Source organism: Hyperoodon ampullatus (assembly GCF_949752795.1).
Source record: "Hyperoodon ampullatus genome assembly, chromosome: 18".
Taxonomy (NCBI): domain Eukaryota; kingdom Metazoa; phylum Chordata; class Mammalia; order Artiodactyla; family Ziphiidae; genus Hyperoodon; species Hyperoodon ampullatus.
The window spans coordinates 59,880,519-59,899,927 of record NC_136931.1 but is presented as its reverse complement, the minus strand read 5'-3'; the positions used below and the strand labels follow the sequence as shown (position 1 = coordinate 59,899,927).

The 19,409-nt window shown below is 41.8% G+C and overlaps 1 protein-coding gene across 1 annotated transcript in view; it reads right to left on the bottom strand.

Moving 5' to 3' along the window:
* NLRP9 (NLR family pyrin domain containing 9) overlaps positions 1–18,193 on the bottom strand; it is a gene marked incomplete at both ends in the record, with an annotated part of 29,128 nt that extends 10,935 nt beyond the window's left edge. Inside the window, 3 exons of the mRNA XM_079724156.1 lie at positions 10,158–10,319; positions 13,611–15,174; positions 17,914–18,193. Coding sequence (XP_079580282.1) covers positions 10,158–10,319; positions 13,611–15,174; positions 17,914–18,193 — 2,006 coding nt within the window. The remainder of the gene's footprint in view (positions 1–10,157; positions 10,320–13,610; positions 15,175–17,913) is intronic.
* Between the last annotated feature and the right edge of the window lie 1,216 nt (positions 18,194–19,409).

Sequence of the window (19,409 nt, the reverse complement as noted above, 5' to 3'; positions counted from 1 at the left end):
CGCATTAGAATACTTGCTTTTCTCCTGGATATTTTGCAAGGTTGGGCAAATTAACTTAATGGTGGAGTTGCTTCATGAAACAAGTAGATAGGGTCATGATGGTTAAGAAATTACAATTTATTATAGTGCCTGGAACATGATCAGGCTTTGATTTTTTAGCTTTGTTATTTTTTTAAGATTTTTTTTGGATGTGGACCATTTTTTTCATTATTTTTTATTTGCACTTACTTTACTGATTTACTTATATATTTTTTCACCCATTTGTTTAGTAGGTTGTTTATTATTATTATTTTTTAACATCTTTATTGGAGTATAATTGTTTTACAATGGTGTGTTAGTTTCTGCTTTATAACAAAGTAAATCAGTTATATATAAACATATGTTCCCATATCTCTTCCCTCTTGCATCTCCCTTCCTCCCACCCTCCCTATCCCACATTTGTTACAATATTCCTTCTTTTTTATGTTTTGGTTTTTTGGCTGTGAGGCATGTGGGATCTTAACTCCCTGACCAGGGATTGAACCTGCACCCGCACCCCCTGCACTGGAAGAAGTCTTAACCCCTGGACTGCCAGGGAAGTCCCAGGTTTTGATTTTTTTAATAACATATATTAAATGTATTATATATATACATATACTTTTTATAAATTTATATATGATTTATAAATACATGCCACACAGTGTGGCTCTCGGTGTCATGACTTAAGTGTACCCTGACTTCTCCCCTCCTAATCGATTTTGAGAAATAACAAAGTAAGTATCCTGCCATGTTCAAGCACTAAAATGTGAACTATGCATTGGCCAGAAATAAAAGACGGATGTGAGGGACACAACAGCCTGGAAGACTTGTGGGAATTCCTGGCAGAGTGGTGCCCTAAACGTACAAGCAATACCCAAGGCACTTCCTGCCCAGAGCTGGATGGAGCCCAGGACAGCAGGGTGGGACTTGTAAGGATTTGAGGGAGGGGGTTAGTACTGTCAGGATAAGACAGGCTGGCCCAGCGAACAAGGAGAAGTGCTACCATGGAAAGACAGGGAATGCCCTTGATATGCCGGCGACACCTGTGAGAAATGGGGGCGTCAGCACATCCTCTGAGCCACCTTGCCACTGAACACACCGTGATTCACAGACCGGGCAGCTGCAGTGGACTCCGACACCAGGCCGGCAGTAAGCGCTGAGTCAGCAGACAAACAGTGGGGAAACGATCACAAGGGTGAACATCTGATCAATAATTGTCACCATCAGCACGGATCAGCAATCTCTTGGAAAGGAGACAGACTAAAATGGAAGTGTTGACAGCAACACAGTCTGTTGGGGTTTTTTTGCTTTCCTTAGAGTTAAGGAAAAAGTTAACAAAGCAAAAAGGGGGGTAAGAAGGGGAAGGATAAATGGGAAGATTGGGACTGACACACACACACACGACTGTATATAAAACAGATAATTAATAAGGACCCACTGTCTAGCACAGGGAACTCTACTCAATACTCTGTAATGGCCTATATGGGAAAAGAATGTTAAAAAAAGTGGATATATGTATATATATAACTGATTCACTTTGCTGTACACCTGAAACTAATACAACACTGTAAGTCAACTATATGCCAATAAAATTTTTTTTTAAAAAAAGCAAGAAGAACAGAATCTCAACCATCAGCAACTTATAATGTTGGTGAACTAAGAACCATGCATCCTTGGAGCCAGGCTGATGGGTTCAACTCCTGGCTCCACCCCTTGCCAATCTGTGTGACCTTGGGCATGTTTCTGAATCCTCCCAGGTGGTGGTTTTCTAGTGTGTACCAGGAGGTACTGAGACTGACCACCTCATTAAGTAATTAAAGGCATATAATGAGCTAATACTGTGAAATACCTGTAATAGTTGCCGGACATGGTGAGTGGTATACTGAGAGCTAAGTGGACATTTAATCTCTTTAAAGGGGTGTGTGTGTGTGTGTGTGTGTGTGTGTGTGTGTGTGTGTGTGTGTGTGTGTGTGTGTGTGTGTGTGTGTGTGTGTGTGTGTGTGTGTGTGTGTGTGTGTGTGTGTGTGTGTGTGTGTGTGTGTGTGTGTGTGTGTGTGTGTGTGTGTGTGTTAGTGTTAGTTACGCAGGCCTCTCACTGTTGTGGCCTCTCCTGTTGCGGAGCACAGGCTCCAGACGTGCAGGCTCAGCGGCCATGGCTCATGGGCCCAGCTGCTCCACGGCATGTGGGATCTTCCCGGACCGGGGCACGAACCCGTGTCCCCTGCATCAGCAGGCGGACTCTCAACCACTGCGCCACCAGGGAAGCCCAAGAGCTCTTATTTTGATGGAGTAAGTGAATCAAACAATGGTTAGTGTAAAAACCTGACTCAATGAATAATCATTGATATAAAAATATTTTATAAGCTTGCTAATCTTTTCTTCACATTTTGTGTCCTAACTCTATAAAAATCTTAAGTTTACCTTGTTGATGTTAAAAGGGATGGTTTCAAGTTTTACCTCCCTACTGTAACAGAGATAAGCAATCCTGATCGTTTTCCTAAACTTAAACACAAGCCTTCCCCCAAATTATTTTATTAATCATTTGTCAGCTCTAAGATTGAAAGGGCCCCAGTGAGAGCCAGTAAAATTAGGTTAAACAAAATTCCCACAGGGACCCATAATATTGACATTTGTAGACTATTAGGGATAAAGAAGAAACCTAAGCACTACCAAAACTGGGGATTCTTTTAAAAAGATGATCTATAACTGAAGAATGGAAATGATCAGTCTCTACATCTGCGAGTGAAATAATTCAGAGAAAGACACTATATGATCTCGCTTCCATATGGGATCTTAGAAAAACACTAAACATAAATATTTGGTGGTTGCCAGAGATGGTGGGTTGGGAGGATGAAATGGTAGAAAGGGGTCAAAAGTTATAAACTTCCAGTTATAGGATAAATAAGTCCTGGGGGTCTAATGGTGACTACTGTTAACAACACTGTATTATATATTTGGAAGTTCCTAAGAGAGTAGATCTTAAAAGTTCTCATCCCAAGAAAAAAAAATTGTAACTACATATGTAGAGCAATACATGTTAACTAAATAAACTTCTTGTGGTGATCACTGCAATATATACATGTATCAAATCATCACATTGTACCCCTAAAATGAATACAATGTTCTATGTCAATTACACCTTGATAAAAACTGGGAAAAAATCTACATCTGTAAAGCTGAATTTAAGGAAATTCCCTGGCGGTCCAGTGGTTAGGACTCTGTGCTTTCACTGATGAGGGCCTGGGTTCTATCCTTGGTTGGGGAACTAAAATCCCACAAGCCACATGGTGTGCACCCCTCCAAAAAAATTGTTTTTTTTTTAAAAGAGCTGATAGTGGGAAGCAGCTGCATTGCACGGGGAGATCAGGTTGGTGCTTTGTGACCACCTAGAGGGGTAGGATAGAGAGGGTGGGAGGGAGATGCAAGAGGGAGCGATATGGGGATATATGTATACATATAGCCGATGCACTTTGTTATAGAGCAGAAACTAACAGAACACTATAAAGCAATTATACTCCAATAAAGATGTTCAAAACAAAGCTGAATTTAAGAAATAAATCAACAGAATTCAAAGAAACAAGGAAAAAAAGGTTTAATATTCAACACGTATTCTCATCATTAAAGGATACAGTTGCAAGGGAGATGTTTTTAGACTCAAGTTTACTCAAACTTTTGACTCAAATTTGCTCCTGGTAGAGACTCTTGGAAAAGCTCTTGGTATAGTGACATAGGATGAACAATGAATTCAGCTGGAAACAATGAGTCACAGAAGCAAGAATAAGCTAAGAAATTAGCAAATGTGTCTAAAAGAGGCACACACTTTTCAGTAACAACCTGATACCACATGGTATCTACATGGGAGGTAGATGGTACAAGGTGGGAAGTGGGTAGCAAAAGAAAGGAAAGGCATTCCAAGGGTGCTCCAGGTGAAAGATAGAGCTCCTTACTAACTCAAGATCTTCTCACTTCAAAGAGCAATCCTTAATCTCTGCGATCACACCAAACTACCTGTTCATTCTCTTCACTGGACAAATACTTAAGTTCCAACTAGATGCCAGGGTGCTGGGTGTATCTAGACACGAATATGACAGTCCAGGACCCAGAACCCAGAGTTTACCTTCTGCTTGGAGGCAATTACAACAGAAGAGTGGCAATTTCATAACTGATACTGAAATCAAACATAGGATGAGGTTCTAGAGTGGCTGGGCTGGGGGTCTGGGCTGCTTAACTGGGGGGAGGGGTGGTCAGAGAAGGCGTTTGGAAGAGCTTGTCTGGTGAAAAGTCTAGGGAAAGACTGACGGGAAAGGAAAGCAGCTGGAACAAACGTTCTGCGTCAGGAATGAGCTCGGTCAGGGGTTTGAAAGAAAGTTAAGGTCCGTGGGCCACAGCACACGACGGGGAAGCAGGTGAAGGATAAACCAGAGAGAAGGAAGGGAAAAGCTCAGATTCTGAGTATTTTCCTAATGATGGGAAATCATGAAAAAGACTTCAAGGCATAATTTATTATTTAAAAAAATTTTCTCCACCTACTAGAGTAATGAAAATAAAAACAAAAATAAACAAATGGGATCTAATTAAACTTGAAAGCTTTTGCCCAGCAAAGGAAACCATAAACAAAAAGACAACCCTCAGAATGGGAGAAAATATTTGCAAACGAAGCAACCAACAAAGGATTAATCTGCAAAATATACAAACAGCTGTACAGCTCAGTATCAAAAAAACAAACCACCCAATCAAAAAATGGGCAGAAGACCTAAATAGACACTCCAAAGAAGGCATACAGATGGCCAAGATACACATGAAAAGATGCTCAACATCACTAATTATTAGAGAAATGCAAATCAAAACTACAATGAGGGGGCTTCCCTGGTGGTGCAGTGGTTGAGAGTCTGCCTGCCGGTGCAGGGGACGTGGGTTCGAGCCCTGGTCTGGGAGGATCCCGCATGCCGCGGAGCAACTTGGCCCGTGAGCCACAACTGCTGAGCCTGCGCGTCTGGAGCCTGTGCTCCGCAACAAGAGTGGCCGTGATGGTGAGAGGCCCATGCACCGCGATGAAGAGTGGCCCCCGCTCGCCGCGGCTGGGGAGGGCCCTCACACGGAAACGAAGACCCAACACAGCCAAAGGTAAATAAATAAATAAATAAATTTATATATTAAAAAAACTACAATGCAGTATCACCTTACACCAGTCAGAATGGCCATCATCAAAAAATCTACAAACAATAAATGCTGGAGAGGGTGTGGAGAGAAGGGAACCCTCCTGCACTGTTAGTGGGAATGTAAATTGGTGCAGCCACTATGGAGAACAGTATGGAGGTTTCTTAAAAAACTAAAAATAGAACTACCATATGACCCAGCAATCCTACTCCAAGGCATACACCTGGAGAAAACCATAATTCAAAAAGATACATGCACCCCAATCTTCATTGCAGCACTATTTACAATAGCTTGGACATGGAAGCAACCAAAATGTCGATTTGAAAGAGGAATGGATAAAGAAGATGTGGTACATATATACAATGGAATATTACTCAGCCATAAAAAAGAACAAAATAATGTTATTTGCAGCAACATGGATGGACCTAGAGATAGTCATACTGAGTGAAGTAAGTCACAGAAAGACAAATATCATATGATATCACTTATATGTGGAATCTTTTAAAAATGATACAAATGAACTTATTTACAAAACAGAAACACAGACTTAGAGAATGAACTTATGGTTACCAGGGGGAAATGTGGGAGTAAGAGATAGATTGGGAGTTTGGGATTGACATGTACACACTACTATGTATAAAATAGATAACTAGGGCTTCCCTGGTGGCGCAGTGGTTGAGAGTCCGCCTGCCGATGCAGGGGACACGGGTTCGTGCCCCGGTCTGGGAAGATCCCACATGCCGCGGAGCGGCTGGGCCCGTGAGCCATGGCCGCTGAGCCTGCGCATCCGGAGCCTGTGCTCCGCAATGGGAGAGGCCACAACAGTGAGAGGCCCGCGTATCGCAAAAAAAAAAAAAAAGATAACTAATGAGAACCTACTGTAGAGCACAGGGAACTCTACTCAATGCTCTGTAATGGCCTATATGGAAAATAATCTAAAACAAGACTGGATACATGTATATGTATAACTGATTCACTTTGCAGTACACCTGAAACTAACACAGCATTGTGGATTAACTATACCCCAATAAAAATTTTTTAAAACAAAATCTGGTTTGTCTATGGAAAAATGTTTTGACAGAAGGCAAAACAGGATCCAAGGAACAGAGATGGAGGCTATTAGGAGGAGCGATTCCAGGGGAGTGATGATGGTTTCTGGAAGAAGAGTGGTGGTACGTAGAGATGCAGAAGTCGACTGACTCCCTGGCTCAGGTCAGGGCTGTGACCCAAGGACTCACAGAAGGATTGGTAGGTTTCCCAATACTACCGCCAACATTCCCTAAACCCTAAGCTTAGAGAAGGATTGGAACTGAAGTGGAGGGAATGACTCCAGGCCTCTTGTTCTGTATCCAGCTCAGCAATTACACTTTTATTTTATTTGTTTCTTTGTAATGAGTTTACATTGGAGTATAAGTGCTTTACAATGTTGTGTTAGTTTCTGCTGTACAGCAAAGTGAATCAGAGATACATATACGTATGCCCACTCTTTTTTAGATTTCCTTCCCATTTAGGTCACCACAGAGCATTGAGGAGAGTTCCCTGTGCTACACAGAAGGTTCTCATTAGTTATCTGTTTTATACATAGTAATGTATATATGTCAATCCCAATCTCCCAGTTTGTCCCACCCCCCTGTCCCCCCTTGGTAACCATAAGTTTGTTCTCTACATCTGTGACTCTATTTCTGCTTTGCAAATAAGTTCGTCTGTACCATTTTTCTCTTTTTACTGATTTCCTTTTTTTAAATTAACGTTTATTTACTTTGGCTGCACCACGCAGCATGTGGGATCTTAGTGCCCCAACCAGAGATTGAACCCTCACCCCTGCAGTGGAAGTGTGGAGTCTTAACCACTGGAGCACCAGGGAAGTTCCAGCACTTACACTTTTTAAAAATCTCATGTGCAAAAGAAGAAAGAAAAGGAATAATTGTTCCTGATTCTAAGACACATGGCTGGACACCTTGGGGGGATAAATGACTAAACGTACCATCTCTATCTCATCTGGCCAGTGACAAATGAGCCTAATGATTCTTACTAGACACTGAGCTAAAGAACCCTAGATATGATAACAATGACTGATTTCCATGCACCCTTTGAAGAGGAACTGTTTTCCTCATTTTGCAACCTCAAGTTCCTGGGACGGATGTGCACATTTTAACTCATACCTTCACCCAGGTGTCTTGGATATCTGTTCTCCTTTATGTGGTCATCCACCTCATCTAAAATCAATGACAGATCTCTCAATTGTGAGACCACTGGTCCTCATTTTTCAAAAAAATGTATATACTGAGCTCACTTATTAGCTTTATCTTTCACCGAGTTTCCAGAAGACTTTAAAAAACAAGAGTGCAGTGAGGTCCATTTTTTACTAGCCATGCAGGATCTAGAGCAGTTCATTTATGAGTCAGTTTCTTCATGTGAAATGAATAAACCATTTCCAGAATGCAAGGATCCCTTCATTCATTCGACATCAGTTTGACGAGCCCCTGCAAAGCTCTGTATTTTGCTGGCCGGAGACATGGGGGTAAACAAGGGAGATGTCTTTTCTCTCCTCATGGGGGTTAGTTAAAGAGAAACACTGTGTCCCAAGATCTCTCCCAGCTTTGGTGACTTCCTAGGCTCACAAGTTCTGGTACATAGCCAAGAAGTGACATGCAAGGTGAAGGAGGAGTTAAATTTAACTTGAAAGTGACAAGCTTGCGGGATTGAAGACAACAGGATGGCCCAGGGCAAACCAAGGTAATCAAAGTATCAGAGAAGGTCATCCTCAAAAAGTCTACAAACAATAAATGCTGGAGAGGGTGTGGAGAGAAGAGAACCCTCCTGCACTGTTGGTGGGAATGTAAACTGGTACAGCCACTATGGAGAACAGTATGGAGGTTCCTTAAAAAACTAAAACTACCATATGACTCAGCAGTCCCACTCCTGGGCATATATTTGGAGAAAACCATAATTCAAAAAGATACATGCACCCCAGTGTTCACAGCAGCACTACTTACAATAGCCAAGACATGGAAGCAACCTAAATGTCTATCAACAGAGGAATGGATAAAGAAGATGTGGAACACATATACAGTGGAATATTCCTCAGCATAAAAAAGAATGAAATAATGCCATTTGCAGCAACATGGATGGACCTAGAGATGATCATACTAAGTGAAGTAAGTCAGACAGAGAAAGACAAATATTATATGTGGAATCTTAAAAAAAATGATACAAATGAACTTATTTACAAAACAGAAACAGACTCACAGATTTCGAAAACAAACTCATGGTTACCAAAGGGGAAAGGTGGTGGGGGAGGGATAAATGAGGAGTTTGGGAGGAACAGATACACACGACTATGTACGAAACAGATCACCAACAAGGACCTACTCTACAGCATAGGGAAATCTACTCAGTATTCTGTAATAATCTATATGGGAAAAGAATCTAAAAAAGGATGACTATATGTGTATGTATAACGGAATGACTTTGCTGTACACCTGAAACTAACAAAACATTGTGAATCAATTATACTCAAATATAAAATAAATTAAATTTAAAAAATGTACATAAAAAAAAAATATTTCTGTACATAAATGCAGTCTCTCCACCACAGAAACACCTCCTTTCTCTGACTACCTACCGTTAATAAAAAGCATTCTTTTTACCCTAAAAAAAAAAAAAAGTATCAGATGTGGCTCCAAGGACAATGGTGCTTCAAGGGCAAAGCATGACGCTGTCTGAAAAAGTTTCAGCGTTACACCCCCTACCGGACTCTTAATCGCCCTCCCCACCATGTTGCGATGGTTATGAAATTCCTGAGCCCACCTGGGTGTCGCCCACCTGGGCAACAGGACCTGTCCCAAATACGGAAAGGCATCTGGTCTGTCCCACTCCCACCCTGTAGAAGGAAGCTATATGTGCCTCGACCAATCAGTAAACAAAATTTTCACCTCGGACCATTCCTTTGTTTTCTGGCTATAAAAACTGATCGATAGCACATGTCCGGGCTCGACTATCCCAGACTACTGGGAAGTCCGCCCGCTGTTCTGGTAGCGACACTTCCCTCTAATAAATTCTGTCTTCTTTACATTCTGCCTTGTGTCTGGACATTCTTTTCCAACCCGCTTTGGACCACGACATCAGGGAAGGACTGTGAGCTTCTCTGTGCTTCTGGTACATGTTTTGTAAAAAGGTAATGACAAAATTGTTATGAGGGTTAAAAGACAAAGGAGAAAATGCATATTAAGCAACCATCTCTGTGCCAAAGAAGTGTTCTATACATGTTACCTATTCTCTGTGCTATTCTTCTTAATTTTCTCTTATGAACTTAAGGCTCTTTTCCCACCTGTCCTCAGCACCCTCCTCCTGCGTTACCTGGGAAACATGTATTCTCAGTCAATCAGCATCCAAGCAAACATCACCAACCACCAGGACTGTTCCCTCTTAGGTTCCCCAAGGAAGTCCTATTGTACAAGTCACTATAGTTAAAACATTTGTTACAGAGAAACCGAAACGGGGGCCACAGTTCAAACACATCCCTACACCAAAACACACGCAGTCTTGTAACCCAAAGGAAAAACCGATTTCCCCAAAATGCCGATTCTGCTTCTTAAACAAACTTAAGATTTCTCCAAGTCAGCATGAACTTGCAACTTCCCAGCTAACTGGCTGTGCACAAGTGAGCTGATGTCATGGGAAGGAAGGTATAGTTCTAGGGACCACTCACAGCAGAAAAAAAAAAAAAAAGGCCTTTCTCATCCAAGCTTTGTAACCTGAGCTGTAGCTGCTGGGAACTGAGCTTCTTGACCACGTTCAGTTTTAAAGTCTCCCTGTTTGTCCACAGTTTGTGTCTCACTCAGTAAAACATTTGAATCAAGGAAAGCACTCAGCATTTTCTTTTGAAACATTGGATTGTAGCTTGGGTTTTCAAAAGAAGCCAGAGTAGAAAGAATGACACCCTGCTATTGACTTAAAGAACAGGTGAAGATCCGACTTACACGAACTTCTGGAGTTTACAGACAGGCTGAGCCAGCGTCCTGCAGAGAATCGCCAGGGAGGCCTCGTCGAACTGACAGTTGTCCAAATCTAACATCTGGAAGTCCTCGCTGGCAGTAAATGCTGAGCAGAGATCCCGCCAGAGGGAGAGCTTCTCAATGGTACTACAGGAAGACAAACATCGTGATTCTCCAGTGGCTCAATTCAACTAGTTCCTTAAAAAACTAAGAACAGAGCTAGCATGTGATCCAGCAATCCCACTCCTGGGCATATATCTGGAGAAAACCATGGTTCAAAAGGACACAGGCACCCCAGTGTTCATTGCAGCAATGTTTACAATAGCCAGGACGTGGAAGCAACCTAGATGTCCACTGACAGATGAACGGATAAAGAAGATGTGGTCCAGGGACTTCCCTGGTGGCCCAGTGGGTAAGAATCTGCACCTCCAATGCAGGGTGCTCAGGTGCAATCCCTGGTCGAGGAATTAGATCCCACATGCATGCCGCAACTAAGAGTTTGATGCAGCAACTAAGACTCCACATGCCGAAAATAAGAAGCCCACAGGCCACAACTAAAGATCCTGCATGCTGCAACTAAACATGCCACAATGAAGATCCCATGTGCCACAACTAAGACCTGGCACAGCCTAAATAAATAAATAAATAATTTTTTTAAAAAAGCTGTTCATATTTAAAAAAAAAAGATGTGGTCCATATATACAATGGAATATTACTCAGCCATAAAAAATAATGAAATAATACCATTTGCAGCCACATGGATGGACCTAGAGATGATCATACTGACTGAAGTAAGTCAAAGAAAGACAAATATCATATGATATCACCTATATGCAGAATCTTTTAAAAAATGATACAAATGAACTTATTACAAAACAGAAACAGGAAAAAAACAAACAGAAACAGACTCAACAGGCTTAGAAAACAAACTATGGTCACCAAAAGGGAAAGGTAGGGAGAGGATAAAGTAGGAGTTTGGGACTGACATATACACGCTACTATATGTAAAACAGATAACAAATAAGGACCTACTGCATAGCACAGGGAATTCTGCTCAATATTCTGTAATAACCTAAATGGGAAAAGAATTTGAAAAAGAATAGATACATGTATATGTATAACTGAATCACTTCGTTGTACACCTGAAACTAACACCATTGTTAATCAACTATACTCCAATACAAAATAAATTTTTTTTAAAAAAAGAATGCAAGGGGCTTCCCTGGTGGCGCAGTGGTTGGGAGTCCGCCTGCCGATGCAGGGGACACGGGTTCGTGCCCCGGTCTGGGAGGATCCCACATGCCACGGAGTGGCTGGGCCCATGAGCCATGGCCGCTGAGCGGGCGCGTCCGGAGCCTGTGCTCCTCAGCGGGAGAGGCCACAACAGTGAGAGGCCCGCATACCACAAAAAAAAAAAAAAAAAAAGAATGCAGGGCTTCCCTGGTGGCGCAGTGGTTGAGAGTCCACCTGCCGATGCAGGGGACACGGGTTCGTGCCCCGGTCCGGGAAGATCCCACATGCCGTGGAGCGGCTGGGCCCGTGAGCCATGGCCGCTGAGCCTGTGCATCCGGAGCCTGTGCTCCGCAACGGGAGAGGCCACGGCAGTGAGAGGCCCGCGTACCGCAAAAAAAAAAAAAAATAATAATAATAAAATGTAAAAAAGGATGCAGGTAAAAAAACCAAAAAAAGACATTTTCAACACAGGAGAACACCATTCCCAGAGGCTGACAGACAGTCAAGCCTGAACAGGGAGAGGAGCAGTCAGGTGCACTGAGTCAACATGCGTGGTGGTCAAGGAAGAGAGCCGTGAGGCCAGGGCGGCCAGGATCAAGCCCCACCTGAAACACTTGTGGGTTATGTGACGCTGGGCAAGCGTTCAACCTTATTCTGCCTCTGTTTCCTCCTCTTTGGGGTGACAACACTCAACTGTTATGTGGACAAAGGTTGATATTTGGCGATCCGTCAGCAAACAAGGAACTGTGTCCAAAAACATGACTGTACAGGTAGATGTAAAATCAGTAAGTCGCAGGGATGTAAAGACCACAGTTAATAACACCAAATTGCATATTTGAAAGCTTCTAAGAGAGTAGATCTCTCTTGCTGTTCTGCATGACTTTTTTCAGTTTGTTGAACTACAATCAGTTTACAATATGATATGGATGTCAGGTGTACAACATAGTGCTTTGATTTTTTATAGGGTACACGCTATACTAAGTTAGGATGAAATATTGACTTCTTCCCTGCATTGTAGATTACATCCGTGTGGCTTCTTTATTTCGTAACAGCTAACTCATACCTCTTTGTCCCTTTTACCTATTTTGTCCCTCCTCCTCTCCCCTGTGGGAACTGTTTGTTCTCTGTATCTATACTGTTTCTGTTTTCTTATGTTTGCTCATTTGTTTTGTCTTGAATCGATTCCACATGTAAGTGAAAAGGTACAGCATTTGTCTTTCTCTCTCTGACTTATTTCACTAAGCTTAATACCCTCCAGATCCATCCATGTTGTCACAAATGACAAGATTTCATTCTTTTTTATGGCTGAGTAATATTCCATATATCTGACAATATCTATATATATCGCATCTTGTTATCCAGTCATCTGTTGATGGACACTTAGGTTCCTTCCATAACTTGGCTATTATAAACAAGGCTGCTATGAACATTGGGGTGTATATAAAAGTCCTCATCACTGGAAAAAAAATTCTGTAACTATGTATGGTGAGAGATGTTAACTAGACTTACTATGGTGATCATTCCACAGTATATACAAATATTGAAAATTAGGTAGTACACCTGAAACTAACATAATGTTGTATGTTAATTATACTTTTTGTCTCTTTGGCCATGCCATGCAGCATGTGGGATCTTAGTTCGCCGACCAGGGATCAAACCCATGCCCCTGCAGTGGAAGCGCGGAGTCTTAACCACTGGACTGCCAGGGAATTATACTTTAATTTAAAAAAAAAAGACCATGAAAGGGGGTATGTGTTTGAGAGCTGAGCCTGATGAAAGAACACAGGCTAAAATCAGCAAAGAGAAAAGACCCATGGGCAAAATCCAGAGGAAACTAGGCATAAGCTTCCGAGCGTCCCTTCCCAGTGGATTCACCAGGATATGCTAAAATGCTATGGGAAGGGGAAAAAAGAAGCATAGTCCTGGCAACAATAAAAACTGCTTACCTTTCAACTTGACATTGGCCCTATGAAGACATTGACCCCTGATTATACAGACAGAAATACTTAAGAAACACAGTTCATGGCCACACAGCTAGCAAATGGCAGTACAAAAACTCAAATCAATGTCTTTCTGACTGCAAAAGCCATGTTTTTAAGTACAAAAATACAATGATTTATGAAATACCCGTTGGGGGTTGGAGCAAGCTAATATAAATATGGTGTGTGCGTAGGTTACAGGGAGAGAATTAATAGATGGACTCACTTTGAGACGGATCCAGATTCATCTGAAAAGACATTTTCTATACACAGGTGAAATTTCTGCAAACTTTGGCAATGTTTCAGACAGAATGCAGATACTGTCAATTCTTCAATGGTACCAATATAAATGTCAATTTCTTTGAAGAAATTCATCACTTGGATTACAAGTTCTTGGTCCTGGGTCTCAAACAAACAATTGAACAATTCCTGGAAACTCACCACAGTCTTATTGGGGTCACATTGACTTAAAGTTTCAAGGCTTTGAGTTATTTCCTGCTTTATGTCTGTGGACAGTGGGAAACCAAAAGATGTCTCCAGCATGTTTGTTATTTTTTCAGTTGAAAATGCAAACAGGAATATCCCCATCCAGGACAAATGGGAGTAGGCTTCGCTCATGGCTGCTGTGACAAACTGGGTCACGTTTCCAATGACCGGGTGAAGCTGGTCCTTGGGTCGTTTGAACAGATAGAACAGGGCGGCACAAAATTCTTGGATACACGTATGGATGAAGGTCACGCAGTTACCACTCCTTTGAAGAAGTCTCATGTCCACCCACATCAAGGTGTCGGATTCAGACACCCCATTCCTCCTGAGATCCCCAGGGCAAAACAGAAATGTGCGAGTCCACATTCCCTCTGCAGCCAAGGTACACAGGCTTTGTAGTCGGGTTCTGTTCTGCTTAGGTGGACAATTCCCACTTGCTGCTTTGAATACGTTTGTCAGGAAGGACACATACAAACAAGTGATGCTTTCGGACGCAATCTCCAGGTCTTCTCCTCTCTCCAGCTGCCACTTCAAGCAAGTACAAACCAACCAGCAAACAAACGGACTTTTGCACAAGACAAACAGCGGTCTCTTCTCTCTCACAAAACTGAAGGCTCTGGAGGATTTGTTCTTCTCACGGAAGTAATGGGAGAAATACAGCTTCGTCTGGCGTTCAGAGAATCCCGGGAGAAATATGCATTTTGTCTGACACAACAAGAAATAATTTTTTTTCATACCCATCTTTCCTAGGGCGATAAGCAGAGAGGATTCTGGGAGCATCTGTTTGTGCAGCAAACTGCTCAGGACAATCTGCGTTGGCCGTTGCTTCTCCCAGTCACCGCACAGGTCAGCGTCAAGCGTCAAGTCGAATTTCAGTTCCTCCAGGCCATCCAGGATGAACAGGATTCTCTCTGGCTGGGAGAAAATGTCTTCGATGGGCTCTGAAGACTCAGGCCAGTCCCTGGAGATGAGCTCCACTAGGCTCGTGTCTGTAATACTGTTCATTTCACTGCCTTTGAGGAAGAAGACAAATAAGAACCTGTCCCTCCACAGGTTTCCCTCCGCCCACTCCAGCATCGCTTTTCTCAAAAGGGTTGTTTTTCCAACTCCCTCAGGACCTTGCAAGACCACAGTGGGTGAGGGATTTCCAGGCTTGTCTGCAGTAAGGTAGACAGCATTCAGTTGTTCATATTCATTCTTTGTGGTTTCTTTGTAGAAATCCTCAGGGACTTGAAGGCAGGTCTCCTTTTCCCATATGACTTGGAATTTTTTCTTCATGTGGTTTCTATATGGATTTAGCTTATCTGAGTTAACAGGGACAGAAATACAAGACAATTAAAAAATACACTCCAGGGCTTCCCTGGTGGCACAGTGGTTAAGAATCCACCTGCCGTTGCAGGGGACACGGGTTCAATCCCTGGTCTGGGAAGATCCCACACGCCGCACAGCAACTAAGCCCATGCGCCACAACTACTGAGCCCGCGTGCCACAACTACTGAAGCCCACGCGCCTAGAGCCCGTGCTCCACAACAAGAGAAGCCACCGCAATGAGAAGCCCGCACACCGCAATGAAGAGTAGCCCTTGCTCGCCGCAACTAGAGAAAAGCCCGCACACAGTAATGAAGACCCAACACAGCCAAAAGTAAAATAAATTTAAAAAATAAAATAAAATAAACATATGTATGTATGCAAATACTTGGCCATGAAAATAAACAGTAACTCAAAACCCTTATTAAAAAAAAATACACTCCATCCTTGGGACTCAGAATGACCCCTACAGATTTACTCAGACAAACATGCAAAGACTGATGTATATGTCCACATGGGACCAGGCTCCTGAACTCAGTTTTGCTAAGACCAAAATCTATCTGAATTCATGTCCATGGAAACACCTGATCAAGATTGGAAGCCCATCTCAGAGCTACAGGCTACACAAAGTGTGAATACTTGGGGATTACATTTCAAACTAGAAGAGGGGTGCTAGCTCCCCAGTCAAGAACTCATAAGCACTACTATTTATTTACTGAGGGCCACCCAGGAATCGGGGCTGAGAAAGTTGTCACTGGTACTTCATCTTCCATCTCTTCAACAACCCATTTAGATTCATTCTATGCCCACTTTACAGAAAAGTGTTGAGAGTTTATGTTACTTGGCTAATTTGGTTACTGAACAGATACTAGGGTCAGGTATTTGTCTCAGTTGTCTGACTTGAAATCATAAGGTCTAGACTATTTCTGTTAAGACCATGCTGATTGCAAGTTAATTTCAGAAATGCACCCGTCATTCTTTCAACCTGCCCTTATTACGTACCTTCCATGTTCAAGGCTACGCACTAGGGGAGATAAACAAATTACAAATATAGACAAGGACCAGACCCTGCACTGAAGAAATATGAACTACAGTAGGTGAGGCCTTTCTGCATGTCTTCTGAGCACAGGGCATTGCTAGTTTTGTTTAAGTACGTGTGACTAGGAAAAGAGCCTTGGAAATTAGGGAGCCTTTCTCTGGGACAGAGGAAGATTTGTTTATAAAAATGGGTGATTTCAGGGAGGGGGAGGGATAAATTAGGAGTTTGGGCTTAACATATACACACTGCTATGTATAAAATAAATACCCAGCAAGGACCTACTGTATAGTACTGGAAACTATACTCAATATTTTGTAATAACCTATAAGAGAAAAGAATACAAAAAAGAATATATATATGTGTATATATATATATATATATGAATGACTGAATCACTTTGCTGTGCACTTGAAACTAACACATTATAAATCAACTATACTTCAATTAAAAAAACCATAATAAAGCCATGAAAACAGATGAGAGAATCTTGAGAGCAGAAATATAAAATATAGAGAAATGCCAGGAGAGCTTCTATGGTCATGAACTCCAGTTTGAGGTGAAACACTCAAAAATAACTAAGAACATATATAAAGAGAAAAAAACTTAATGGGTGATTTGTCTCATATTTTGTCACTTTTTATTTGCCAGGATTTACAACTCAACTGATCTTATTTTCTCAGGGGAGACAAAACGGTGTATCCACCCAGAGGAGGACGTCAAGCAATCAATGAGCCAGAAATAACGGGTTTGGGTCAGCCCTGTCCCTTTTGGAAAAGTCATCTAACATGAGACACCGTCTGACCTGCATTTTTTTCACTTGTAAACCTCAGAGTCGTGGTAAGAATGAAAAGACATTTATGCATAAAAAAGCTCTTCCTAGCGGCATGGACATATATACACTACCAAATGTAAGGTAGATAGCTAGTGGGAAGCGGCCGCATAGCACAGGGAGATCAGCTCGGTGCTTTGTGACCGCCTGGAGGGGTGGGATAGGAAGGGTGGGAGGGAGACGCAAAAGGGAGGGGATATGGGAACATATGTATATGTATAACTGATTAAATTTGTTATAAAGCAAAAAAAAAGAAATGATAAAAAGCTCTTCCTATAGCACCAGGGGCACATGTTCTCTATAATTATTTCCTCATCTTAGGACACTGCCCAGTCTCTTGTGCAGGTCTGGTCAAAAGGATGTGACCTACATGGGGAAGGAATCTAAAAAAGAGGGGATATGTGTATATATTACTGATTCACTTTGCTGTACAGCAGAAACTAACACAACATTGTAAATCAACTATGCTCCAATTAAAAAATGTTTGCATATGTTTTTTAAAAAAGGATGGGCAACAACCATAATGGAATTCCATCTCAGCAGTCCTGGTTGTGCAGACACTAAGTCCCAGGTCATCTCCTGGAATAGCATTGACTCAGCTTGGAACAGAAAAATGGGGAGCAGACACTTCGATGAACGATTTGTCTCAGGACACTACTCATCCACAGTCCATCACTGGCCCATGAATGACCAGAGTTGGCTTGCATTCTTCTACTATTTCCAAGCGTCCTACTGACCTATACACATTCTCAACTGATGGAGGCATGGCCACTAACACAATAACAATGTGACCTTCATTGTTAAAGCTCCCAGTAAACCAACCTTCCCCCAAGGGTCCCTGCACTGCATCCCTTTCATGACACTTACATCTGATCTCGTCCCGAGCCTTCGTCCAGAGATCTCCCCGGTTGATCAGTAGAAAGAGGCTCAGGGTCACATCCCATGCCAGTTTTCCTGGGTAATGCTTGCTCAACAGCTTTGATAGATTTTCTCGTGAAGCCTTCTTTAGCTCGGTCCATGGGATTGGCTTGAGCTTGAATTTCAGAGGTTCTTGCTTGAGCAGCTCCTTAAATTTCCAGAACTCTTCCTTTTTGAGCTCCTCCAGGTACCACAACAAACCAAAGTCAGAAAAAAAAGATTCAGCCATCTCGTCACAGGATTGTGGAGCTTGGACTTCTCCAGTGGGGTGCAGGGGGAGAGGATCCTCAAAAACAAGGACTAAGTGATACCTGGGGAAGAATGATGTCATTATGGAGTTAAATCTCAGCAGTGTAAAGGGGCTTCAAATGATGGATATCATGCATTTCTTGTTTAAAACCTATCTTCCCAGCTTCACTTGGGGAAGGTACCCCATCCTTTCTCAACATTCCAAAATCATGTATGTGAATTCAGTGCTAGCAACTAAAAATGTGGTTTATACTAAATCAAATGTCAGGGAGCATTCTAACTACCTAAAATCATAATAAAGCTTTGAGGTTTATCAGTGTGGCCAGCAAGGAAAAATTAGGGTATTTCTGACCTTGTGTCCCTACTGTGTATTGCGGGCACTTCTGAGAAGAATTGACTACTGACCATGTGTTCTCATGGGACAGTCTATCTAAAGTTCAAAAGCCCATGTTATACTGAACATTCCTTGAAGGAAAACAGTTTCTGGTCTAGCTTGACTAACTTTTGAAGACTTAAAAAAAAAAAAAAGAAATCAAAAGCCTAAAGATATGTCTTTGGTACATGAAAGTTTTGATGAATCCCTGAAAGATGGAAAGCAGAGAGCTGTGCCTGGAAAAATAAATTCAAAATTTCAAAATGAGGGCAGGAAAAGACAAAGCCTAGGGCACACCAGCTTACATACTGTGGTCATAGACAGAAAGAAGGAATTCTGAACAGCCATCTCAACGATGGGTCATGGAAGTACGTTTCAAAGAGCATGGCCAACTCAGCACTCAGTGAAAAGAGAAGTGATGAAAAATGTTAATAGTCCCCGAAATTCCAACATCCATCTCATTGACATTCCAAACAAACAAAAACAAATAAACCCAGAGGGAATAGAGGGAAGGAAATAATTCATGGAAGAAAGCTTTCCAGATTTGAAGAAAAGACTTGAATCTTCAGAATAAAAGACCTTGCCGAGTGTTAAGGAAAATGAAAGATAAAAGATCACGTGATATTTAACTTTCACAATTTCAAAAATAAGGAAAGTCCTGAGTCTAGAGGAGTACTGTTCAATATAATGTGAGCCATGTTTGTAATTTTAAATTTTTGAGTAACCACATTAAAGAATTTAAGCAAACAGGGGAAATTCATTTTAATATTATATTATTTAACTTAGTCTATCTAAAACACCAATTCAACATGTAAACAATATT